At 43.1% G+C, this 26,900-nt stretch overlaps 3 protein-coding genes across 4 annotated transcripts in view; 2 read left to right on the top strand and 1 right to left on the bottom strand.

The window, feature by feature from the left end:
* The first annotated feature begins 1,098 nt into the window (after nucleotides 1-1,098).
* mafbb (v-maf avian musculoaponeurotic fibrosarcoma oncogene homolog Bb) lies at nucleotides 1,099-3,051 on the top strand. The gene has a single exon (XM_005915287.3). The coding sequence runs from the start codon at nucleotides 1,453-1,455 to the stop codon at nucleotides 2,416-2,418; it is 966 nt and encodes a 321-aa protein (XP_005915349.1). The 5' UTR covers nucleotides 1,099-1,452; the 3' UTR covers nucleotides 2,419-3,051.
* Nucleotides 3,052-19,970: 16,919 nt separating this feature from the next.
* On the bottom strand, nucleotides 19,971-25,589 carry fam83d (family with sequence similarity 83 member D). Its single transcript, XM_005915294.3, has 4 exons — nucleotides 23,286-25,589; nucleotides 21,640-21,807; nucleotides 21,410-21,534; nucleotides 19,971-21,295 (listed from the first exon to the last, which is right to left on the bottom strand). The coding sequence occupies exons 1-4, from the start codon at nucleotides 23,769-23,771 to the stop codon at nucleotides 20,428-20,430; spliced, it is 1,647 nt and encodes a 548-aa protein (XP_005915356.1). The 5' UTR covers nucleotides 23,772-25,589; the 3' UTR covers nucleotides 19,971-20,427.
* Nucleotides 25,590-25,680: 91 nt separating this feature from the next.
* Nucleotides 25,681-26,900, top strand: part of si:ch211-232b12.5 (zinc fingers and homeoboxes protein 3) — a 12,943-nt gene continuing 11,723 nt past the window's right edge. For both annotated transcript variants that reach the window (XM_005915291.2, XM_005915293.2), the window contains exon 1: nucleotides 25,681-26,032. The gene's annotated coding sequence lies outside the window, so the exon portion shown is untranslated. The remainder of the gene's footprint in view (nucleotides 26,033-26,900) is intronic.

Raw genomic sequence — 26,900 nt, forward strand, 5'->3', positions numbered from 1 at the left:
TTGTCAGTAAAGCATTCACTATCATTGGAGTAAGCGTTGCCTGAGAGGGTCAGCTCAGGGCAGGAACATTACTTAACCCTTCGATATCCTGTGCGTTTGTGCTTTAACTCTGGTTAGCCTGGTATCTGTTATGTCAGAGCTGCTGCTGAGCTGCTGACTTCTGGTGGGATCCCTCAGGAACTTCTTTGTGATGAGGCTTTGCGTCTGTAATACAGTCATATTCCCTAAAGATGTAGTTTGGTTAATTAAAATGGAAAATATATATGTATATATTTTAAAGTAGCAGTACCATTGTTTTATGCATCTAAAATGTATTTGGCCTTAAGAAATAAGCGGTGAAGACTGAACAAATATATATTTGTACATTAAAATGTGAGCTTCACAATTTAAATCTAATAACAGGAAAAGCAACAAAGCAGTGAATATACCATATCCCTATGAAAGCCACTGCAGTGTAGGCCATTGGCCACAAGATATCAGTATTCACCTGGGTACCAACCAAGGAGCACAGCAATCACAGTAGGGTCAAATGAATTTTCTAACAGCATCCTGTAGTTGTTGTTTTCTTAATGAATAATGACGTATAAATAACCATAAATTCCTAAATTACCACAAACCAATTTGCAGCAAATTGTGACTGATGGAAAATAAATGTATGGTTCTATTATAGTTCACAACCAATATTAGTTTTTAATAGACAAATTCATTGCCGTATTATTATTCAAAATCCTTGAAATCATATCCTTATCGTTCAGACGATTATGTTTTGTTTTTATGGGTTTTTGTTTTTTTGTTCTCATGGCTCTAATTCACTTTGGTGCATATTTTTTCCTGTGGGGTGAATTGGCAATATGCGAAATAGAGGGCGGATAAAACAATAAAAATAAAGAAATTAAACACAAAAGACACTACAGAATGGAGTTTGCGCCTCTGAGCAGACCTTTATAGGCTTTGGTCAAGTGACAATCACGAACAGATCGTGTGGACTCGCTCGTAGAAGCTTTTATGCAAATCTTCCCTTTTTCATTGGAGAGCAGGGTGGAGGTGTAGTCTGAAAGCCGTGACATCACACAATGCAGCTTTATGAAGAAAGTGCGCTTCTCCTGAAAAGGCAGAGTTGCGTCCAGTCTGTTGGCATCACCGGACTTTTAAGTTCCTAAAGCCAAACAAGCTGCGCGGTGCGACGTCGCAATTCAGCGTAAAGTTTAAAAAGGCGCTCTCCTGTTTTTTGCTGTGATTTTTTTTTCCACGAGTGGTGTTTTCCCCCTTTGTGATCGAAAGTTTGGAAATACTTCATTTTTAATTTTTTTTTTTATTATTCGGGTTTTGTTTTTTGGGCTGTTTTGGGTTTTTTTTTTTTTTGGTTTTTTACAAGTGACTGTGATTTCACTGGCTGCATGAAATATCAGTGGACATTTGGAGCTCTTTAAAGAGACCGGCTTTCCATTTACCATGACGACTGAGGCGCATTCACACTTGGGACTGCAGAAATCACCCATGGATTTCGTCAGCGACTATGACTTGATGAAGTTCGGCGTGAAGAAGGAGACGATGCAGGGGCTGGATCGCTCTTTCCATAGACCAGACTCCGTCTCCTCCACTCCTGGCAGCACACCTTGCAACTCTGTGCCTTCATCGCCAAATCTCAATCCTAACGACCACAGAAACAACGTCGAAAACAACCAGTTCTGGATACCCAACAACGGGGGTTATCCTCAGCAAATGTACCCTCAGGCTTTTGGCCTGACACCCGAAGACGCAATGGAGGCCCTCATCGGAGCCACAGCGCAGCAGGGACACCCATCTGCGCCCCACGGCCACAATCCGCCACCTTTCCCGGCTGATTACGATGGCTACGGCCACCTAAACGAGCCTGTCCAGCACTACCCGGGTCTTCCGGGTCACTCGGACATGCAAGGTATGCCCAACAGCCACTGCCAAGACCCATATCTCAAAGATGACATGGGGTGCGCATCCCCTGAGTCGCCGGAGGCCCAGCAGGTCCTCGGTGCGCACCACCATCTCCAGCAGCAACACAACCGCCACGACAGGCGATCCAACGCCGAGATGCACTTCTCAGACGATCAGCTGGTGTCCATGTCAGTCAGAGAGCTCAATCGGCTTCTCAGAGGCCTAAGCAAGGACGAGGTGATGCGTCTGAAGCAGAAACGCCGGACCCTGAAAAACAGGGGTTACGCGCAGTCCTGCCGCTACAAGCGCGTGCAACAGAAACACATTCTGGAGCACGAGAAGACGAACCTACTGTCGCAGGTCGAGCAGCTGAAACATGAACTCAACAGGCTGATCCGCGAGAGGGACGCATATAAACTTAAATGTGAAAAACTGTCCGGTGCAAACTGTTACCACGAAACAGGGTCTACCAGCGACAACCCATCCTCACCAGAGTATTTAATGTGAGTTTGTAGATTTTCTGCAGAACTGAATCTTTTCCATGTATGAGGGGTGGCATGTTGGCCACCTGGTCGCCTTGCTCCTTACCAAATAACTCCACGGATTTATCAAGTTTAAAAAAAATCTCGGGCATAAAGGACACGACTCAACTTATTGTAATAGATGCAACTAGGCAACAAGTAATGAATGGAAATTTGCGAATAAGCATGCATGCAGGACATGTATGAGATGTCTTTATTTTATACAGACATATCTGTATTTTGTCTCAGAGGACGTACTTGAAATCAGAGGATATTTGCTTTGAATAATTATGCAACCATATTGTTTTGCTTCACTTATTGTTTGATCCTCATTTTGGTGATTTTGCTTTGCTTTGCTTTTTGTAGCCAGGATTATATTTCGTGTTCATCCTTTCTTTATATAGAAAACATCTAATGTTAGAAAGCACACGTCTATTGTTTTTATGAAGCTGATTCTGCTGGACAGATGTGTTCCTTATTTGCTTTTCTTTTCAATGTAATACACAGTTATGCAAATAATTATGCAGATTTTCATTTTTTTCATCTACAATGTTTGTTTGTTGGTTTTGTTTTAAATTCATCTACTATGGATCAATAAACCTATTGTGACATTTTAAAATCGTGTCTCATCTTCTCACGAGTAAATGTTTTACCCGCGTGAAACATTTACTTCCACTTGCACATTTGTCATCGTGGCTTGCTGTAGTTTTTGGAGACATCCAAACACATTAATAATCATATACACAACATAAAAGCAAAAAAGAAAAAAAAAAAGAAGATAAATACTAGAAAAAAAACCAAAGTCTACTATTTGTACATGCTACATAAAATAAGGGTATCACAGTATTTCAGCTAGTACATAGTGTGTATAAATATGAAAGTAATTTGGTTCATTTGCAACTGAAAGACTATAAGCACATAAACAAAAATCTAAATTAGAGCAAAGTTCACTTTCCTCATCATAATATTCCTATTTTCTTATTCTTCCAAAAAACAAATAAGAACAAAGTGTATTAGTTAGTTTCGGCAGATGAAATGAGGAGTGGCTTTCTCTCGTTCCCTGACCTTTGCCCATCATGGAGTACTGCTTCCTGTGGGACCCCAGCATGTGAAAGCACAGGGCGCTAACTAGCCGGGGCTGTGGGGCACAGATAAAATGGAGTGGAAATCAGGCTTCCCTTCTCCTCTCTTCCTCGGACAAACACCTCTGCATTCATTAACAGAGGAAAAGAGAAACAACAACCACGGCACACTGCTCCGCGCTCTCTTGGCCAGCTTCAACAACTTGGTGTTTTGTTTTGTTTTAAATTTAAATCATTAGGAGAATTTCGTAATGAGGAATTTCCTAATCTTAAACTGATCATTCTCAGTTTAAGATTACAACAATATTTGAATGAGCATGTAGTTCCAAGGCCAGGGTAATAATCTGTGATAAGTGGTTACATTGTAAATTGAGTTTATAACCTCTGCGATTGCCTCTGCACAGAATATCTTGGAGAGTGTTTCAGTGTCAGACGAGACTTTGTTACCGTCCTCCCTTTCAGTGAGAGTTTGGACTGGCAGGTGGCTCACTTTAGTCTGGAAACCAGATTGTCTTTTCATGTGTGACCCCCACCAACAGTTTTGACCTCACCCCTCTGTTAAAGCAAAGCAGGCCTGAAGTCACAGCACAGGTGCAAAAGCACTTTCTATCTGAAAACAGGCCTAATCACAAGAGCTCAGGATATCTAGACGGCTGCGGTGTTGAATCCTAATAAAAAGGGTTCATCTGTGGCTGTCATTTGTAAAAATGAGCCTATATTTGTGAACAATAAACAAACATGTATGCATGAACACTTCACCTATTCAGATAGCTGCTCTCGAAAAACAGAGAAAATAAAATAATTGAATGAGTTGATTTGTTTCAAATCACTGATCAAGTGAGTGATTAAAATCACATAAAAATTATTTAAAAAATTATATAAAATTTATATTTTTCAGTGTGTAACTGCATAGTTGCGGTAGTGGAGATTTTTTTTTTTTTTTTTGGTGCAATGCTCTTGTGATAATGTACACTTGCATGTTCTTCACACTGCGCACACTTATGCCTCTCACAAAAATGTGGTTTTTAGAGGAGAGTGCTTTGTTATCGGTTGTGTGTTTGCGCACTTGCGTACATCACACGTGGATTTCCAAGCAACAGTGGAATAATACAGTAGAAGTGTTGGTGAGGAAAGCGGTTTGTGGTACTGTGTGACAGTGCGCAGGGTGCCATTGTAGAAACGATTAGCCAGCTCTTTTCCCTCGCATGTGATAGGCTGTTGGGGCCTGATGTGGGAGCCTCGCGCTCCACCACCACCACCGCCGCCGCCACCCCCTCCTCTCCCCTCCACTCACCCCTCCCTGCCACCAACACCCTGAGCCCACAGCGCCTGAGGCTGGCTACTGAGTCAGCAGGAGGGAAAGGTGTCTGCACGGCTGTGGCATCAGAACAAGAGAGAAAGCAAATAGCAAGAGAATGATGAAGAGCAGTGAAAACGGCTTAGAACAGACATGCTTGCATTTTTAAAAAACAGCGAGAAGGAATGGCTGCAAGATGAATGATAAAGCATGCTAAAGAGGAAGCATAATCATGCCTATAATTTAAAAAAAAATCTCTACTGCAGAGGGCTTATTTTTTACACACACACATTATTTCATAGAGTTTAATGAGACGCTCTGTCTTAATTTAACCAGAACACACTTTTACACCCACACAGAGAACCTGAAGGAATGGTGTGCAGTGGAAACACTCGGACGGATTCATCATAAGCAGTTGAATGTGGTGCCAACCTCTTGCCTGAGTGCTAGGGTTTGCCAAGACTTGGCTGTGTCTCAGACAGCGGACACAGACAGTGGAATGCTGCAGCTACTCACCATTGTGTGCATGGGAGAGGCACAGGAATGCAGGCTGCCAGGCTTCATACACTAACACAGCCAGAGGCCTCGAGCCATGAGGGAAGACCCAGCCAAAAAGACCCCACAGTTGAACATCACTTATCACTTCCATCTGTGATATTATACCCATTCTCCTCTTGACAGTGTTACTTTGATCCAGCTCAACTGATTCTGGTGCAGCGTGACTCTTTCAACATTCAGTATCTTGTCGGGGTGGCTTCTGACTTAATGCAACAAAGCCGCTCAGAGATTAGATACCAAATGGATGTTTTGCTCAAATCAAGTCACAATCATTTGATCAACTGAGCAAATGTTTAAACACTGTTGATCAATCAGTGAATTCTACCTTTACAGTAATGATTTTCGCTAATCTTCCGTAGCTAAATGTCAGCTGGCCAGACGCTTGACCTCTGACCCCTCACCCCCAAATAACAAACCAGTTCCAGCCTGAGCCAGTTTTTTCACGGTTGTTTTGCAATAGCAAAGCCTCATACTGAGCGATCGTCGCTAAGAGCGACTTCACGTGAAGTGCAGAGCAAAGGCTGGGATGGAGGACAGGATGGACGACGGGCTTCCTCTTTCACTTCCTATATGAGGGTCCAGTCAAGTGACTCTTTGTGAGAGTGTTAGCCTGTGTGTCTCAGGAAAACGCAACTTCGATGGCTGTGGTTTCCGCTCAGGATGTCCAGTCGTTACTGCGCACAGTTGTGACACTGTGAATCATGCAGCGATCACACACGCACACAGGCATCTCCATGGACATAGCACACATAGAGACATGCGTATGCAAATCCAGGACTTTGCGTGTGCGTGTGCCTTCTTGCTCTCTCACACACACTTTTTAAAAATAAAATCATGTGATTGTGACAATCTTTTTTTTTTTTTGGTCAGAAGTGTATTTTTTTATTGTCGTGGCTGCTGATTACAACAGCAGTTCCCCCCCCTTGTTGCCACATCCTGAATGATTCCAGTGTAATTATGATTGTACTACTGGTAATGACTAAAGTTATCACATGATGGCCTCTGAAGGATTCAACAGAGTGGATTAATATGTAGCCCCAGGAACATAATAAAGCAGTCTTATTGGCATAATAAGGAATCTGGCTTCCTGGGGACGTTGTGTCCAACGTGTTTGTGCATGAACTCTTGGGGATCTGATAGGAAGGCCCTCTGATAAAGTGCTTGTCACGTTCCAGTGGACACCACTGAGAGAAGTCAAACAAAGTCCTGTCACATTACAGACGGTGGACTTTGGTTACAGAGCAAAGGTGATGCACTGTATGTAATAATTATACAGGTTCCTCCCAGCATGACAGAACCATTATAAAACAGCCTGAGCTTGAGGGTTCACTGTAGTGCACAACAGGGGGGGTAAATTAACTCTGCAGTTGATGTTAAAATTACTAATCATTTTACTTGCATGGTTAGAATTCCACATGTTAACTTTCCTTCCTTTCATGGATACGCATGGTTTCATGAAGGTCGAAGAGAAGAGAAGAGAAGAGAAGAGAAGAGAAGAGAAGAGAAGAGAAGAGAAGAGAAGAGTCTTTCCCTTTCAATCCCTGCAAGGATTTCCTGTTCTGTTTTATGGGGGTCATACAGCTGGCAGGCGCCCTCCTGTTTCTGTCCATAATGATGACAGGCATCCATTAGTGCACAGTAGAAACACGAGTCACCGAGGTTAAGTCAGCCCCCCCCCAACAAAAGCCTCTTCCCTTTCCACTGCGCCTGGACCCCAGTACACTACCTACCCATCTAGGGAAGATAATTGTAGCTCACAGTTGCTGTTGACAAAGCTTTGCTGATTAAGGGTCAACTGTTGCTCAGACACCAGTATGTTTAGCACAACCTGGAAAGCGGGTCCAGCCCCTGGGGACGTTATTGGGTCTCTGGTCTATAACATACTTGCATCCGGGAAAAGTAAAGGGGTCACTCTGGTTTTTGGGAAGAGCCCAGCAGATGAGAAAATAAACACTTCTGGCTGTTGTTAGGAAATGAAAGACAAGAAACTGCTTTTTTTTTTTTTAGTGGGGGTGTTAAAGAGAGAGCAGGAGTTTCATGGTCTTGACCTCATATTTTACATTGTGCTTAGAGGAATGAGATGAAGAAAAATAAACAGTTCAAAATATATCCTTTAGAAAAATAACTAATAACTGTGGAGTTTAGCTGAATCTTTAGAGCTTTCAGAAATTACAGCTGTCACTGCACATGCATAATTCGACACCCTTCTTCATAAGTTTCTGTGGGTGTTGCTGACATGAGAGTATGGCTGTAGTGTCATACATTTGGTGAAGTCTAAGAGGCCTCCCTGGAATTGGGTGTGTCACTCTCCCACTAATGTGTCACGTTATCATCTCCCTTGTGTCAAAACTCTTCCTTCGTGTTTCACAGAAGGCCTTTGGCTGAGCTTAAAGTCATATTGTTTTCCCCTCTGGCTGATTTTAGCACCGCTGTCTGCATTATATGCAGCTGGAGGACTTGGCAGAGAACTGTTCACACACCCACTCTTTGATTCTTTGGCCATCTTTGTCATAATGTTCGATGTGACGCCTCAGCTAAAATAACTGAGGAACAACCAACTGTGTGCTGTGGTTGGAGTGTCAAGGAGAAAAGCTTGTTATTGGGCAACCCAGAGCTTATAAGGGATCTATTTAAGGGGCTGCAGGCCTTTATCCTACAGTGAACCCATGTACTTGTTTGCTCTGTTTGTGGCCAAGATACAGGAAGTACTTTGTTCTGGCTTCTGTAATAGCAGAGAGAAAAAACCCAACTTCTCAAAAAGAAAAGAAAGAAAGAAAGGTTACAAGAAAACAAAGTCGACTGGGTGTGTGATAACAATTCCCACTGAATTTAAGATATATTGCACTCGCAATAAAGCGTTCGAGGCTGCCAGCAGTCACGTCAGTCTAACAAATCTGGTTGTCTTTCACCGCGATGGCTGCAAGCAGAAGTAAAAATTGCATGATGAAAAGTAATGAATGCAGACAATGCATGCAAAAAATATAACTTTATGGCGTTAAACCTCCAGTAACAGTTTTTGTTGGTGTTTTTGCACCAAAGCACAGTGTGAAAACAGCAGGGCCACGTTACCTGCTTTAGATCAACATATCAAACTTGTCAGTTAACAGATCCAACTGATACAGGGCTTCATTTGGAGCTTTGGGTTTTACAATCAAGCATATATTCACTCACTATGTTTGTTTCTACAAAATATACACCTGAGAATAGTTGACGTGTTTAAGTTTGGACCAAAGTGGTGGTCTGACTTTGAGATACTTTAAGAAAAAATATTGATTACAGCAGCCTTAAGAGCTTTTGTGAAACTGTCCAAGGGGCATGTGTATTCAAAACTTTCTCAAGCTATATCTCTTATTATTGATTATTATGAAATGCAACTGATTTCCACTGCCTTTAAAAGGCAAACAAGAGCTTGGAAGGCACTGACGTATAGTCGCAAATCATTTTTAGAAACGCAGCAAACCAGCGAAAAAGAATCGAATGCGTTTAGTGTAAAGGAACACACCGCCCACACGTGGCTGCACAGTATCCTGCAGCACCTCCGAGCTGTAGACAGTGGGAGTTTGTGCCCTCTGACATGTAAACCCTGAAAACCTCAGCCTGCGCTGGCTGAGAAACACTGAACTGTCCAATTTTTCTGGGCATCCCCCACCTGCCAGCCTCACATAAGCTTACGCCGTCTTCTTGAGAACAGATCTAACATCACAAAATCAGACAAATGAGTGAAAACGATACTGCTGCAGATAATCAGGCTGAAAACTTCAAAGCCAAGAGAGACAAAAAAAAAAGTGTTTCTGTGTCTCTGTGCTGCACTGCATCTGGAGTGAGTGTGTCAGCATGAAGTCTCTTTTTTTACAGGCAAGGTCAAAAGGTCATCGTAAGTCTGTGAGTGACAGCAGTAATGGTGAGTGGGGCTATATTTAAATCCCGTGGAGAGGGACAGCCTTGACTTACACATGGACCCTGCTCATCATTTTTTTTCCACACAAATCTGAAACTGCTTCTTTTATGTCAAGCTGGCTTAAATGAAACCATCAACATTGTCGCAATGACAAATATTTTGAGATGTTGACTGTGTAATCATTCTCAGAACTATTACTGGTTGCCTCTGAATTAAAGGGGAACCAAATGTTACAAAATGTTCAAAAGTAAATTCGTTTTTAGGTCCACTGATTTTCAGAGTAGGTTGAGAAAGAGCTGTCTCACTATGGATTTTACTGGCCTGTGTGTGACAAAGTGGACTCTGCCTTTAAAGATTTATTTGTAATGCCCTGCTGAGGAGTCCGGTAGCTTTGTTGTCTCAATGGATCTGAAGGCTGAATGTGTTGATTTGTTTTGGTGAAGACAAACTGTGGTTGAACAGTAGAAGCAGTGGAAAACACGGGCATTGGGCTTTCCCACAGAATTGGCGGAGAAGACTTTGAAATAGGAGTGGCTTCTTGAAGCTTTGACAAACCCTGATTACCTGATAAATCTGTCAGAAGCCGCAGCCCCTCTATAAGAACCTGTTTTTTTAAATTATGTGCTAGTAAAACAGATCTTTAAAGGACTAATCCTTCAATCCAGAGTCAGTGTTTCATCAGCAGAATACACCTCGAGTGGTTGAATCAACGAGTGCTTCCCAAATGTGTCACATAAATGAGATTAATGAAAAACGTGTGCAGAACGACTGCGTGTTGTTGCCCTTTCAGACTAGTTTACCCCCCGGGGCTACGTTGACACGCACACGCATAGCTATCTGTGCTGCTATCTCTTTACAGTACATCTGTGTCAGCAGTGGGCTGAGGCAGGAGCATGAGAAATGGAGGCGAGCTCAGTCCTCAGTCCCACAGATAGGGGTTGTGTACTTAACTGTAAACAGTTTCTGTGTGTGTGTGTGTGTGTTTGTCTCTGTTTCTATCTGTTTTCATCACCTCTGGAAAGGTGGCATGACAAGTCTTCCCACAGGAGCAGCAACAGCCGAGAGTTGCCACCCCGCACCTTCCTCCTATCTCCACCTCACTTGATGACATGGGCTTTATCACATCTGCATCTGCTGGGCCAGTTAGTCTTTCCCCTTTGTTTAAGGATTAAGAGATGTTGCTGAACCCAGCATAGAAAGACAAATTGGGAGCTTTCTGACATCCAAGTGGCACCGATGTTTTCCTCTGTGAATAGGCTGGATTTTAGAGTCCAGCAATTATTCAGAATCTAGTTAACAGTGTGCAGAAGATCTCTCTCTTCTCTTGACTGAATCACCTCTTTGATGGCTGCGATGGACTCCCTCTCAGTCCTCAATATGGAAATGTCTTCTTTTACTCTAAACTGCATTAAATGATGTGTCCTGTATGGCCTCTAGCTGCTAGGGAATGAAGTGGTTTGTTAGATCAACATTGAGAAAGCTGCTGAAATTTTAACTCCTAGCATAATAAACAAGAGCACGAGTCCTCCGTGATATTTCCTGCCAACTTAAAGCCAGGATGGAATAAATCTGATCCTGTTTTACTTTAGCAAGACTCCAAAACTATTTCACAAAAGCACCGACAGCATCAAAGAGGTGACGCCTTCGCTCCATATTGAGCCACTGTTACACAGAGAAGTTGACCTTGCCTTTGGCCTTTTGGCTGTCTGACAAAGCAGTCCCCATGCTGTAGTGCAGTACGGCTGTCCTCTAAATGAAAGTAGCTGAGAGGCGAAGGGCAAAGAGGCCTATGGAATATCAATGTGCGATGCTCTCAATTAAGATTAAAGCTTCGAATGGAATCCTATGGAGCCGCTTCCCTAAGAAATGCTTGACATTTTACCCTTGCTGACTCGGGATAAAAAAAAAAAGGAAAAAAAAGTGTCCTGCGCCACCAGTACCACCACCACCGCTAACTAGCTGCCCCTCCTCGGATACGGCGCGCCTTTTGCTGAATTCATTCTGTAGATATTGACTTAGGCTGCAGTCACACTTCTGAGAAATAAGTGAAATGGATCATCTTACTGCCAGTGGATGATAAGAATACTGAAATATGAAAAAGCGTCTGGATCAGCAAAATGACAAACCACGGGGGGAAATATGAGGCAGTCATGATAAACCCTTAGAGACAAATTCCCTACAGCTAGACGTGGAAATGAGGCAAGGAAAGAGCGGGGCAGCGAGGGGAAAGGAGAAAAGAAAATATACATATCCAACATTTTAATGGATGTTCAAAACAGAGCTTCATTAATTTAAAATACATATCCTCTCTGCCAAAAGCACGGGCAGGCTGCACGTAGATGGCTTTTATCCACACAAAACGGCAGCTGTAAGATTTGCTCAGTAAGATCTGACCTCAGTCTGATTTATTACAGGAGAAACTCGCCCAGTGAAAAAAATACATCACACTGTCTTCATTTTGCATATTTTTAGCCACTAAATATTCCTTATTTACAGGAAGCGGTGCATTGAGAAGAGCTGTGTCCCTTTTTCATTAATGCAACGTTTGAGATTGACTTTGCATTTTATTAAGATTCAGCAGATGCCTTTTCTGGGCTTCTTAGAACGTGCTGCACATTTCCGGGTAATTTACAGAGCATGATGTGTGTTGTTTGCATCTGATCTTGCAGATTTATGCTGATTACCATGATGTTTACGGTGCGCGGATCTGCCAGTATCATTACATCCGAGCTATGTAAGCATTTGTGTTTCTGTTTGATGACACTGGAAAAATACAGCGCCTTACATGGCCGTCAAATCCGAGACTTTGAATGAATAAGAGATACGTATCGGCTAAATTTTTTGGGACATATTTTTAGAACTCCTGGTGGATCTAAGCTATTGTGCATGTGTGTATAAGGTTGATCTAATATTTTAGAGCTGAAACTAAGAGAACGGGGACTGATTATGAATACAGTGTATAAAATAAGATCAAAATGGAGCCTATCTTGTAAACTCCACCCTTGATAAACAGAATTCCACATCACGCTCCAACTCTGCAGTTAACTGAATCAATGCAATTCCACTTGTGCTGATCTTGCAGACTGAGGCCCTTCCCCCATCCCCCTCTCTCTCTCTCTCTTTCCCTCTCTTGCTCAGTCTCTCTCTCTCTCTCCATCTCTCTTACACACACACACACTTCTGTCTCCCTCCCCACGCAGGTCTACCCATCGTAACACATTAGCAGCAGAAGCCATCACACAATCAAGACAAGGCAGCGCATGAGACGTCAGGCCAATTTGTTTCCTTCTCAGAGCTACATCACATTAGGAGGGTGGCTATACCCTTGAGCTAAATCCAAGTTCACACAGAGGGAGCGTGCTGCCGGACAGGAGGGCAGCGATGTCAGCACTTTTCAGACGGCTGCTGACATGTATCCAGCAGACTGACATGTATGGGGGGAAAAAAGCTTGATAGTTTGAAATATGGCCTTTTGGATGTTTCTCTGTTTTTTTGTAAGCTTTTGGTGGTGTTTCCTGAGGCCTGGGAGAGAAGGAGTGCACAGTCAGAATATTTCAACAAAATAAAAATTGCCTTTAGCCAGAGGTCAGGGTGTCAAATGAAGCTGTCAGGTGAGTAAAAGGAGATGATATCAGGACATCACAGGCCTAAACACATCTGATTGGACTTCGTTCTTCGTGCTCTCGCTGGATCAGAAGACAAATGTAACTCGGAGAGGCCAGTCAATAGTTCAATTATCTGCTGTCTGTATTGGTTAATTAAACATATAACGGGCCACCTAAGGACTAATGATAGCCATCCCATTACCCATAAAGCTGAAGGATTGGGTAGAACCACCACTTGACCCCGGGCTGGATTGACTGGCCTCGGGTACGGGGTCAGAGTGTATCTAACCGTCACTGCTGTGACACTCCTTTGCCTCACTCGGTCCCCGTCATATGTCTCAGGAAGTGGCTCACAGCTCTGCCAAAAAACAGTTGGAAGGGGAAAAAATGCAATTACTGCAAGATTATCATAGTGCTTCCGTTTGACTTTTCTGACTGAATTCATGAATATATATGAATCCATCTTGCATCTCAATCTGAACCCGCCACCCCCCCACATACACACACACACACACTCACATCCATGTTTGGCTGGTGGCATTTTCTTTGTTTCTTCAAAGTATGTTTTTGCAGGAAGATTAAAGAGTTACCTTGAAAAAAGAAAGTAGGAACCGTCAAAAATCTCAGCAGGCTGTTCTTGGTGTAAAAGAATAATCCCCCTAAAATTACATTACATTTCTGGGAACTTTAATGCAGAGTGCTTTGGGAAAGATGTGTTTTTCCCCAAATATTGCTGTTGTCAGGCGAAAACATGTCATTAAAAAATAAACAGCTTGTTTTTGGTTTTGCCCAACTGAAATCTTTTTTTTTTATCTCTAAACTTTTTTAAAATGTATTTAATTATCTAATTTAATTTAGTAATTATCTAATTATTGGTCATCTTTGTTCAAAGTGTGGTGCAGTCAAATATTATCACAGCTGAGCAACAGATCATTGCAACTAATATCCTGTAAAACAAATCAACATATATGACAAAATATACAAAAATGTGTTATTTGTCAGATAATGAACATCTGGATGCTTAAAAGCATATCTATCAATACAATTACTGATTCAAAAATGGAGCATTTTGGACATTTTGCACCTGCTGTCTTAGAAGCAATATATTCCCTGTGCTTTTTAATCATGACACTCTTTTGTTATATTTCCAATTTGCATTTTAAAACATTTTTTCAAATGGCTTTTATACCTGTGTTAAATAAGCAGCTATATGATGAAGAACAAGCCAATCAGCTCCAATCAGATAGGTGAAGTGAAAAAGATTATCTATTTATCAAAGCTGTAAATATACATAAATGTTAGACAGACACATGAAGTTCAAAAATAATAAATTCTTGAATAAATTCATGGAAGCAGCAAGAAGTGGCTTTAAATGGGCCAAAATGAGACTAAGGACGCTAAGTTATATGTTGGCATACAGACGCAGTACCTGCTAACGGTATACCCATGGGGTCTGATCATACACAAGCACGAATCATGCTGATCATACTGTAGCACAAATAACTCTCAAAGCCAATGCTGGCTTTGAGAGCAAAGCTTCAGAGCAGACGGCACACTGCAGCTTGCTGTTTGTGAGCATGTGTTGTTGCAGGCCACTCGGACTGTCCATGCTGAACCCTGAGCGTCAAAACTGTACAACACAGCAATGAAAGAAGGTGGTCTGGTCTAACAGTTTCTTTTAAACCAATTGGACAGTACGCTGTACTCCTTGGGAGGAGATGTTACTTTGACATGCTACCACCTGCCTAAGCATACACCCTGTTCTCTTCTTCGTGGCAGCTGTGAGGACAGCGGGTATATTATTCTTTCAGCAAGATTATGAGCTCTGCTACAAAGTGAAAACATTCAGGAATAGTTTGAAGAACAACATAAAGTGAAAGTGATTTACTTAGCTTCTAAAATCTACCATCTGGAGGATCTGCTGCAAGAAAAGATCCACGGAAACCCCAACTTGCACCTCGCCAGACTTAAAGACTCTGCTCTAACATCTCATTACCTCAGGACACCTTGTAAAGTCCTTATTGAATCCACATTGATAAAAACATTTAAACATTTCTTCAATTTTACTTTTTGATAAAATGGTCATTCTTGAACATTTTGTCAAATAACACAAGGACAATAGAACTGAAGAAAACCAACTTAGGAGTTCTTAAAGCTCTGCTTCTGAGGTTCACGCTGAGTCCTGTACTTGTGAGACCACCTGTACCCACCCCCAGTTACACTCACACATACAAGGAACCTGTCTCTCCTTGAAGGTATCACTAACCTTTAGACTTCACCCACTGTTCTCCTTAATAGCTCAATCTGATGGATCATTTAAAAGCCCGCTGAAACAGACAGATGGGTAATGGATTGCATGGCAAATCAATGCTGGGATCAATGGAAGACATGCATCAATAAATGGATAGAGAGCTACTGAAATAGACACCGCAGTTAATGGGGGACAGCGTAGAACATCATTGTGTGGAGCACGCAGTGTAGGCAGGCTAACACGAGTCGCCCCCGGCTGATAAAGTGTCCTTTTGAATAATGCAGACAACAAACTGACAGTGGTAAGCTAAACTTAAGCTTGGCTGTTAGAGTGCGGCTGTGTTTTTTAGTCTCTACCCCCCAACGAACACACACACTGGCACTCAATCCATACACACTCTCTAAAGCTATAGGTGGCCAACACTTGCCCAATTTCTTTGCCCGAAAGACCGGAAACATATGACTCTCGTGGCACGGAAAACATACAAAAGGACACATCTGTGTTTTCTGTGCAAAAACACAAAGTCCCAGGAATCGTTTCTTTACGCACACATGAAGCATGCGAGGAAACACCAGGCCACTTTCAGTAGGAACAGGAAGTATTTTCCTCTGATAAACAAAGTGTGTTGTTATTTTTCCTATTGGAAGACAGTGTTCTGATCTGATGGGCCAGGACACATGATGATGTGGGGGAGCGGCACACCACAAGTGTTGAACTTGTGTTGGTCTCAGGTGGCACTCTGACTGTACACTGACTCATCCCCGCAGTACCGGACGCTCCAGTCTTGTGGTTTAAATGCCTAGCAGTGTGATGCATCCCACTAACTGATAACTGCATTTAACAGTGATGTCAGCTAAATTGAAAAAGACATTGTAATAAACAAATATAATTCTGGATAAACCTCAGCTTCTGCACAACCAAGTGGTAAAACGCTACAGCTGTTTCTCATGGGCTAGAGTTATAAATCTCTGGTGAATGGCTGGTTTAAGGGTGGGTGCTGAGAAGCAGCTGTACCTGTCTAAAAATAGCTCCAAGGCTGCTGCCGGACAGCGTGTTTTAAGCTCATCATGCAGTTTAGCACAAAAGTCCTATCAACAATACCTTCCACCTGCATTAGCCCGAGCGTGGCCCCGAATCAGCATTACAACACAGGAAGTGTTGTGCAAACTGAGCGTCCGCGCATGTCCCTGCGCCTGACTCATACACCCAAACAACGGCCAAATCCTGACCACATAATTCAGACACACTTCATTTTCCAATGAGCTGAGCATTCATTATCAGAGTGCGGTGGCCTGAGGCAGAACAATCCCTCCTCGGTGTAGTGACAGCCACCGGCCGCCCTGATGGAAAACAAAACACAAGGTGGCACTGAGAACACGAAACCGTTATGACAGGCCGGATTACACCAAGTAGTAAGCACATTTTATCAGTCTTTTCTTTTAATCAGAACAGACTGAAACTCCTACATGCAGCCTGTTTTGTTAGGAATGCAGGTGCATGTGCACGCAGAGCACACGCTGTTTGTGTGAGCTGCGTGCTCACACCTGTTCGGGTGTACAGTAGGGTCAACGTAATTGCTTAATGCAGAGCCTGGCAGCGTTTATGGATGCCAAACTGCGCCTGTGGGAGTCACTATAGCCCACAATCTGACTAATGAAGGCCAAGTAATCAAGCTTCAGACTCATCAACCATGTTTGCAGTAATTAAAAGGTTTATGTTCAGGATCAGGAGAGCTGTTTGAGTCAGTGTCAGAAGCCAGATTGGATGTTTATTATTTCCGGAAGCCGAAGCCAAAATCGAAACATTTGACACAAACTCCACTGATCTAATTGTTCATTTAGTTTATATAATAACACAATCTGATCATAAACGCAGCGAGCTACAGTCTTCGCATTGACATTCGGGCACGGAGGGAGCACGCGTAAATGTACACCATGATGGATATAAATCCAATAATCAATTGTGTGCTGACTGCTGTCTGTCTGCATCATCCTAATCTATTCTGTCCTGTGGGACTGTGTGGGGCTGTGAAGGGGACAGTAGGTTAAAAACTACACGCATCCTGGTGAGAATCCCACAGAGAAATAAACACTAAATGTTGCACATAATCAAATTTTACCAGAGCAATTCACGTAACGGTTATTTTACATCTGTGATCTCTGATGATTCCCAATAATAGAGTCAATAACTGAATGAGAGCTGAGCACAGTGTTTGTGTTAGGATATAATGTTACACCTTGTCTCAGACATGCTGATATCCACAAGGATTTCCTAGCAGAAGTTCGGCCTCTGCGGGTCTCCGGGGATCATGACTGACCTCATAAGGACATCAGATGCTGGCTGTTTGCTCACCATAATCTGGAGATGAACACAGTATTACAGGATCACCAGGACAAAACCAAACAAAAATATCTAAAATGAATAACCATTAGCATCATAGTTGATCAAAGTCTTCTCAGAAAGCGATGATTTATTTCAATTTAAGAAATACGTCTTTGGTGTTTCCAGAGTGTCACCTCTTCTCTGTAATAGAAGCAGAACATACAACAGACCAGTGAGCGTGCTTTAGTTAGGGACAGGGCTCTCTCTGGTGGCAGAGTTTTGCTAGTGTTACAGTTAATGTTCATCGTAAGAGGGATTCTGGTAAATGTGTTAAGCTATGCACTCTCAATTAAGAAGAAAAAAATCAATTAAAAAGCAAATCATAGCTATAGTTTTTTTTTTATTCGTCCCATGTGATGAGGAATACGGGAGCTTTTCTGTTTACCAGTGAGCCGAGCCTAATGCTGTGGGTGCGCACTGCTGTGTTGTGGATCCCCCACTGCTTCCTTGATTACAGCCAGTGGTTGCTTTGCAGCAGCCAATTAAAATCAAATACCATTCTCTCACATATTACCACCATTGTATTTACTTGTAGATCAATTCCCTTCAGCTGCGCCATTTTACATAATGAATGCAGAGGCTTTTGATGTGTTTGCCTGGTAGGGGATGAACGCACCACGGGAGGAGCCGATGGAGGGCCTGCTGTTCTTACCTTTTTGCCATTTGATAGTCAGAAGTGTAGGCTTTATTAAGACTGAATGGTAATAACGTGGCGTGCTGTAAATGGCAGACCTTTGCTACCTTGATGAATCTTTTGAAATTCATCAGAAAAGTTGCATTTATCCAGGATATGTTCATTGTTATTGTGACATTTCAGTGCATTTCTCTGTAAATCCCACCTAAAGCTAATTTAGGATTTTCTCACACAACTGTTGGAACAATACCAATTTCTATTAATCTGCTAATTAGTTCATTCATTATCTGGTATTAGATGAACCATCTCAGGGGCCTTTCACAGGAACAAACAGGTACATTGCTGAATTAATAAAACAGCATGAAAAAAACCCCACACAGTACAGCCCTTTAGTAAAAAATTACAAATCCAGAGTATCTAGAGTACTTATTATAGAGGAAGAAGTCTTCAGTTTATTTGTATATTAAAAGCTGGATTATTGCTACCTGAAAACAAAGAGCATATTAATGATGCAGATGATTTCGAAGGAGCTTCAGGTAACTGATCTGCATACAGGAGAGTAGTTTCTTTTGTCGTGTTTTCCGCCCTTCACACTGTTTGTTTGTTTGTTGCTCATGGGGGGGGGGGTCATCTGATTGTTGGGGATTTCTCTGTACTATTGTACGGTCTCTACTTTATAATATAAAGCACCTTGAGGCAAATTGAATTGAATTTCTGTAAAGCAATGCCTCGTACGGCCCAGTAGTTAAGTAGATACTGATTAAACAAATGATCACCAGATCTCAATCCAAGTGTATACAATCAGCAGTGCTACTTTTATTGTTATAGTGTAATTTGTCAAGTGGACTAATGTGTCTATAAAACTCTACTGCGCAATGAATAGTAAACACTGAGTTTTGCTTTAAAACATGCCACAAAAGGTTTAGTTCCTCACATTTAATCCAAGTGCATAAAGAAATGTAGTTAAACCTGAGAAGATCTCATGGCGCACACAATCATTTCATTCTCCCCTTTGTGTATTAAAATCACACGCTCCTATCTCTTCTCGGTTAAGCCATCTGCACACGTTGTTGTGGAGCAGTTGCACCTTGACTTCTCGGTGTAGTTGAACATTAGTCACATAAAGCATGGTGTGAGTAACACATTTATAACAGAGCGCACTTTCAGACCATAGCCAAGACACTGGTGCGTTTTGGGCATTTTACAGTGGGACCTTTGTGCTTAACCTTTGTGCTATACGAAGACTGAAACACTGTTTGTGCCCAGCTTAGCGACACATTAAACAAATAAACAGCCGTGATTCAATTTTTAGAGCTCTGCCCAGATGACAGCCGAGTTCTTTCTTTTTTGTGACTAAAGCATAAAAAGCTGTTGTTTCAGTTAAACTGTTACTTGTTGAGAAAAATCTCTGTGAAAAATGAATCTAAAATGGAACAGAGCAGTAAGAAGTTATATATTTTTTTTAAATTCCATCTGTGTGTAAAGAAGCGTTTACTTATGATTCAACCTAATCTACACTTGTGTTCTGCGGTGCTGTTCGTTCTCCAGATCCACCCTGGACAGAAACCGTGATTGCCAGCGTAATCAGCAAAAGGTGCCAGTATCACAGATGCTGTCTCTCAGCTAATTGCATGAAGGCACGGCGGTGCACGAGGCGCAGGTGCTCGCTCTTTTCGTGAAGTCACTTAAGTGCGGTTTGCCTCCTTGTGTATGCTGGAACTTCTGAGCAAATATTTTCCGAGCTCTGTTGTCTCCCATTTAAACAGCATCGAGGATAAAAGAGACAACAAAAAAAAGAAAAGAAAAAGGAAATGTGGAAGCAAAGCAGCAATACAGCAAAATACTACTTTATTTATCTGCAAGGCACAGCTGCTCCTCAGGATCATGTTCCAATGTAACTACAGCAGACAAATTTGAGTTTAAAAAACAAAACAAAACAAAAAAAAAACACCAGTGCTTATATTCGTTTTCTCTCACACTTCAGCAGATATGACTCCATTTTAAACAGCTCAGTGTTACAATATTCACAGTAAGACACGCTTATTACGTTGTCTTTGGTTAGAATTTCTGCCACGTCGATGTCAGTTGCAGGTCTGTTACCTCTTTGGAAAGGATTGTTTCAACATCGGAAGGACAAAGGATGAAAAGAAGGAGGAAAAAAAACGGGCACTGCAGAAAATTAGACAAAGAGAATAAAGCTGAAATTCTCCTACATAAGCCAACATGATTTATTTAGCACAGAGAAACTTTGTAACATTTCCACCACCACTAAAATCCCCGAAGACAAACTAGTGTACACATCTGGCTCTTGGCCATGTTCCCATGCCCGCACTGTCAGCAGGCATTCTGGGATTGGGTTCCTGCACACAGTCTTTGTGTATCCTCTGACTGCCACGAGCGCCAAGCCCCTGAGTCACGTTGGTGACGTCCACCAGTTCCCCCCTCTCGGACAGGGCGGTCACCATGTGTTCCAGCTTGGAGCGGATGGTTGCGTAGTGGTGCTGGCGCTCTTTGGTCAGCTTGCGGAAGCAATCCTTTAAAGTGGTGTCTGGAGCTGCCTGGGTGGGCACGGGCTGTCTGGAAGACACCAAGTGGGGAGAGGTGTCCTGGCTCGGCCCTCTGCTTACTTGAGTAATGATGCTAAGATGCTGCGGGAGCTGCAGGTCGGTCTGGCTTTCAGCCTCCGTCACCGACCGCCTCGTCTGAGTCGACACGTGGCAGGTGCTGGGGGTCTCCGTCTCTTTTTCTGGTTGCTGCTCTGCAGAGAAATGTGGAGTCGTGCTGCCAGCAAGGATCTCCTCCTGAACGTGCTGCCGCTCCATCCACTCGTCGTTTAGAGTCGAAGTGTCAGACTCTGGGCTGGCTTTATGTGGAGATGCGGGGTCACAAGGTAGCTGCAATGCTAGCGTTTGTGGCTTACGGCTGGGCGTGCTTGTCAGACACGCTGGCCTCTCACTACGCAGGTGAGGGGAGGAAGCAACTGAGTGTTTGAGGTGCTCAAAGATGCCGCTGTTGCGGACACTTGGAGGTCCGTGAGTGTTTATGGGTAGAGACTGGGCATATAGGATACGAAACTCCTCGTCAAATTTCTCCGTTATCTGACCAGAAAGCTCAATCAGGTTGCTGCTGTTTAGTTTGCCATCAGTCCAGTTGAACCTGAATTGAATTTTAAGCACATATAGCTGAAGGTAAGAAGCAGACCCAGCAAGACAGATGCATAACTTTACAGTCTAATAAATCAGGAGGGCACGATGGCTAGCGGGCTCTTACCTGTAGAAACCTGTAGCCACTCTGTTTCCATCAACCAGCATGAACCTCTCGTGAACTTTACCCGTAATCCTCGCTCCAGATCTCATGTAATAAGTTGTGCCGGTTATAGTTCGCACCTTCATTTGCTGCAAAGGATTAGAGACATGTTTTGGGGGGGGGTTTGGGATGCCATCTGATGCTCATGTTGTGCACACAGAGCCATGCTTGTCTTAAACAAACCAGCTACATACCCGAAGGTCATCCAGGCGAACGTTGACATTTTTGCACATCTTGAGGAAAGCGGGCACGCACGACTGGTCCAGCAGGATGTAGACAGGGACTCTGCGCTGGGAGCAGGCCTCCTGAAGGTCCTTAAAGATATCCAGGTCTGTCAGGGAGTCTGTAACTATGGCAATCACCTGCAGTGGAAAATTACAGAGGTAATATAATAGAATTCTCTTTTCGGGGGGCCGCAGCCGTGCTCTCGCAGATGTAACACATGATTGTGTTTTCATTATTATCAAATACAAGGCCCTATTCAAACAGAGCCGTGAATCTCTGTCTGACACACTCCCTGTAATGTGTGTGCTGATGAGCTTTCTATTGACTGTGGTCTGTTACCATGGCAATCGGCAGTAACGCTTGGTCAGCAAACAAATGACTTTTATACAGGAGACAAGTAGGTGCACTGTAGGGTTTGCCTCATTTTTCCCCAGCTTTGTTTTGCACCCAGATTTCTCCTTTTTCACGAGGAGGAATGGAATTTGACACGCTGCGGTAAAGGTTGCATGTCGAGGATTAGACACGGACGTTTACATATCTTAGATTTATCGCTTCAAACTGGTGTTTTATCCACACGCAGCTTTGTCATTTGTACCACGCCTTATTTGGATGATGTTTGTGCGCGTGTGTGTGTGCTTTGGGTTGGGGGATGCTTGTTTTCAAGAGGCAGCATAGAAGCAGAGTTAAAATTCATAGAAACTCAGGAATGGGGCCGTTCCTTTGAGATGACCACCAGCAGTGCATGCTCAGTGTGTGCCGTTACAGTCAGTGGCCTTCTTTGTACAATAAAGACATTGTGCAGTGAGTGGTGTAACATTACAAAAGAACAAACAATCTTACAGCTCGACCAGGATTAGAATATTTTTAGAAGGATTGGCCCGGCTGTCGGCACATAACATGCACAACACCACCGTTAAGCTCTAAACCTGGGAGAAAATCCAGTGTTTGAAAACATTTCTAGCGAAAGAGGGAATGGAGATGAGCGAAGCAAGTCGAGGCACATCTGGTACGCAGGTTCTACACAGGCCTGAGGTGCTACAAACTCCCTCTCTCCTCGTGCAGGAATGTCTCTTTTCAAAACCAGAGGCTGTACTGACAGCTCCCGTCAGGAACATCACATTAAATATTCATGCTTTGTTTTTGTTTGTTGCATTTTTTCCCCCGTCCTTTTAAGGTTGGTGATTTCTTCTAATACAGATTTCAAAGCACGAACTTCTAAAATTCTAAGTGATCAAGGGAGTTTCATGTGGACAATGGAGACTTTTTTTTACGTTTTCCCTCCAGAAATGATGCAAAAAAGTGTCTGCATATACTGGCTTACTGACTGTGTGGTTGTTGTGGTGGTGATGGGGGGAGATAAAGCCCAGGTGATAAATGTCACCTGACAAAACCAAAATAAAAGTCCTGTTTTAGGATAATAACGCACAAATAAGAGATACTGTAGGAGGACTACTACAAAGGACTGTGCAAAAATAATGGTGTAAAAAACAAACTTCAAGTGAATATCACATTTCAGTGTGATACAGGACACGCATTAAAGGACAGTTTATTTTAAGGGCATGCAAAATAGAATGAATGACAGCAGATATGTGCGTGTGCGCGGGCCTGTGCGTACCTCTCTGGCACTTTTAATCATGCGCCTTGCAGCCTCCTTGCAGCTGTAAATGCATTCGCCGTAGCTGGGCTGGAAGTGCGCCACGGCCCGCGTCACTCCCCGGTAGGAGCCTGCTGTGAAGGCGGGCCATCCGAGCTCCAGGAGCGGCGGCTCCACGTCTGACACCTCTGGGAAATAAGTGACCGAGGAGCAGTCCAGGGTGCTACTGAGCGACCGCTCGAGCGCCTGTTCCTCCCCGTGGAAAGACGAGCACCGCGGTGACACGGCGGCGCTCCTGATCTGTTGGATCTCATCGTCCGACAGAAAGTTGGGGATCCTCTCTCTCACGAGAAAGTCCAGAAAGTTATCAAGACCCCCGGACAGCAGCTCCTCCAGAGCCAGCCGGTGCCTCTCATTGTACACTTCCTGTAGGTTCAGCTCGTCTGTCCCGCGAGGTTTTGGACCAAACCTCAGAGGTGAGTCGTCCAGGCACTGAGACAGGGCCATCGCCGCGTCTCCCGCTTCCTTTTACCTGAATCACACAGCAGCGGGCAGGTAACGCTTTGACCTGCAGGAAGGAAATTTGTATTTTGTTGCTTCCCTCCGTTCGTGCTCGACGTGGATCCGCATTGGCTGCGGGGTGGTTGTCAAACCAGAGCGGCGTCACCAGACTCGCCGAGCCAGGCTGTCAGTGTAATGTAAAGGTTGTCTCATTGGCTCATTTGGAGGAAAACAAGCCTCCTGTACGTCCCTCTGCTACCCTGATCCGGTTACACCGCAGATAGCAGGGATCACCAGAGGTCCCACTCCTACGCTTTTTCGTGATATCGTGTCTCTGAGGATTCATTTAGCTCGTAGCTCAACGTTTGTTTGTTTTGTTTTTTATAAAAACACAGTTTATTAAGAAAATAAAAATACAGACTCTCTGACTTTAGATGGAAGTAAAAACACAGGAAGCAGTTTACTCATCTGTCACAGTGAAACTCAAGATTAGGACAATATACCACAATCTATTGAATTATAGTAATATTTCACATAAACTTTACATATTTATGGAGTGATGCAGTTAAGGGAAAATAATTGCAGAATATATATTTTTTTAACCTGACAAGCCGGTATAACCAGAAGAGAAGCAGATCCACTAAGTTCCACCAGATCACAAACCGTCCACTAAAGCAAACAAATACTCTACAGCTCTGAACTCTAAATCAACATGTGTCTTTTAACCTTACAGCACAGCATGCACAAGTTCCTGCACACCGGACCTGCTGGTTGAGTTGTCTTACTTTTTTTTTATTGCGATTCATCTTGTTTATAGATTATCTTTGTTTTTCCTGACTGTAGGCAACGTCTAAACCCAGTGAGGACAAACTGGGAGGGGATAGCTAATCCATGTTCCGTAAATACTGGAGGCACGCATTTGTCCTATATGTTCTGACGCTGTTTTTGTATATACTGTGGGCATCCGGCTGCAGGCACTCTACTTGTTTCATATACACATAACCTAGTTTACACATGCCTAAGAAGTTAGGCTACTGCAATACTTTTAAGTAGACATGTGTCCATATTGTTTGTCCAGTGGATTAGTGGATTTAGAGTGACCTTATCATACTTAATATTACCATGTAAACATGTCCTCATGTATCTTTGATGCCGCTTGATGATATGCTTTCCATTTTAAGTCACGATTGCTCCCTTTTAGGTATGCTGTTTTACCATTAGCCCTTAAATTCACAGCTTTTCTGTTTAACGCTCGTCCGATTTTTTCCTGTGCGCTTTTACGCGCATGAGGCCAACAAGGTCACAAGGGTCACGGCCATACAAACCCTTTTCCCTTTACATTGCGAATAACTACCACTCCTAATTTGAATAAAGGGAAATGTGTTCTTCTGTTTCAAGTTAAATGCAGACAAGTCCAATTAGGCTACAGTTACTGTGCGTCTGCGTAAATTGGTGTTATCACTATTATGCTTGTGCGTAACTGTCTATTTTAAGCCGGTGGTCTAATAGGCCTGTGCTTTAAATGACAATTCCCACAACGATTAATATTCATAGTAGCTCTTCAAGAGTATTTTTTTTTCTAAAGATGACAGCCATGTATTGAAAAAAGCATGTGACCTAATTAGGGTTATCTTTTGGGTGATGAAGCTCAGTGAAACGGGAGATGAATGAACTGTCAAATTCCAAATATACACAATACAAAACATCTGATCGGCCTGCTTTGTATTGTAGCTACTTATGCCATTGCAGCTACTTATAACCCGCGTGTGTTGAATGCACTGCCTTACCCCTATAACGATATACCCAAATGTGCGCTGGGCTCAGTATACGTACCCTCCTCCCCCTTACACACACACACACACACACACACACACACACACACACACACACACATCCCCATCTCATCCCCGCCCCTCTCCAAAATTTTAGATGAAAGGGCTTTTGGATTTTGGATGACGCTCTGTATCACGTGTTCATAGGAAATACACTCGCTTTAATTTTTTTTGGAGCAGCCTCGTCCTGCACCGCCGACCATAGTTGTTTTGCAGTCTTCATACAGTGTAGCGGAGGGGTGGAAAGGTAATGTAATGTAATGTACCTTGCCGTGGTCACTGACGGGTTCACGCCAGTTCACCGGGTTCACTTGAGGAGAGCTCCCACCCCCAGCTCGCCTCCTCTTCTTCGCAAAGCGCAGCGATCGGAGCTAATCCAATATTATTCATTTATATATTAATGTCGGATTCCATTTTTTACCACCGACGGCTGAGGTAAGGACACATCTTATTCATCCGAAACACGAATACGTCTCACTGGGTGACGAGGTGCGATCTCCAAAGTTGTTTACTGGAATTATGTGTCGCTATTGAATATTGAATTTTCATCTGGTGCTGTAGTGGAGGCAGTTTATATGAAGTCGCCAATGTATAAAATGGCGACAGTAGGTGGAGGAGGGGGGTGGAGGATTTTTTTGGGAATATTCATAAGGTTATATAGAGTGGCAGATCGCCTTTGGCAAGTCGGCTCCGAGGCGGTGTGTTGCCCCACAGCCTCGTGAATGGAGCGAAACGGGTTAACTCGTCAGTTTGTTACAGTTACAACCACGGATCCTCCGTCGGGCTCAAATTGCGCTCCTTCTCGCGCTATACAATGTGGCGTATGTGCTTATTTTATTGCACAACGCGCTCTGTTTCCCCCACTGTGCTGCGAGTGTGAGTGCTTTTACTTGTGAAATACTTCTGAACACAGTAGTGTAGCAGGCTTGTCGACTGATTTTTTTTTATAAAAAAAGAAAACAGCCTCCGAGTTCATAGATGTTCAAACTGTACGCCAAGTATCAATTTTCACCTATTGATCGCTCACTCGCTGCAAATTTATTTCTGTTGCCAGAGCAGAAAGGTAGGCCTGTATCTCTGTGCAAAGGACTCTTTTTCATTTCCTTCTCTTCCTCCTACCAACATGTGCTGGTGCCCTACACACACTCTCCCTCTCTCTCTCCCTCTCTCGCTCTGTCTCTCTCGCACACACACGATACATGTACAGTAGAGTAAGTAGAGCTTCTCTTTTGGCAGATATTTCGCAAATTGTGCACTATTAATGATCCATTGAAATATATATATATATATATAAATATATATA

The sequence above is a fragment of the Haplochromis burtoni genome, unplaced genomic scaffold (genome assembly GCF_018398535.1).
Source record: "Haplochromis burtoni strain Fernald_Lab_line unplaced genomic scaffold, NCSU_Asbu1 Contig_12, whole genome shotgun sequence".
In the NCBI taxonomy this organism is placed as follows: Eukaryota; Metazoa; Chordata; class Actinopteri; order Cichliformes; family Cichlidae; genus Haplochromis; species Haplochromis burtoni.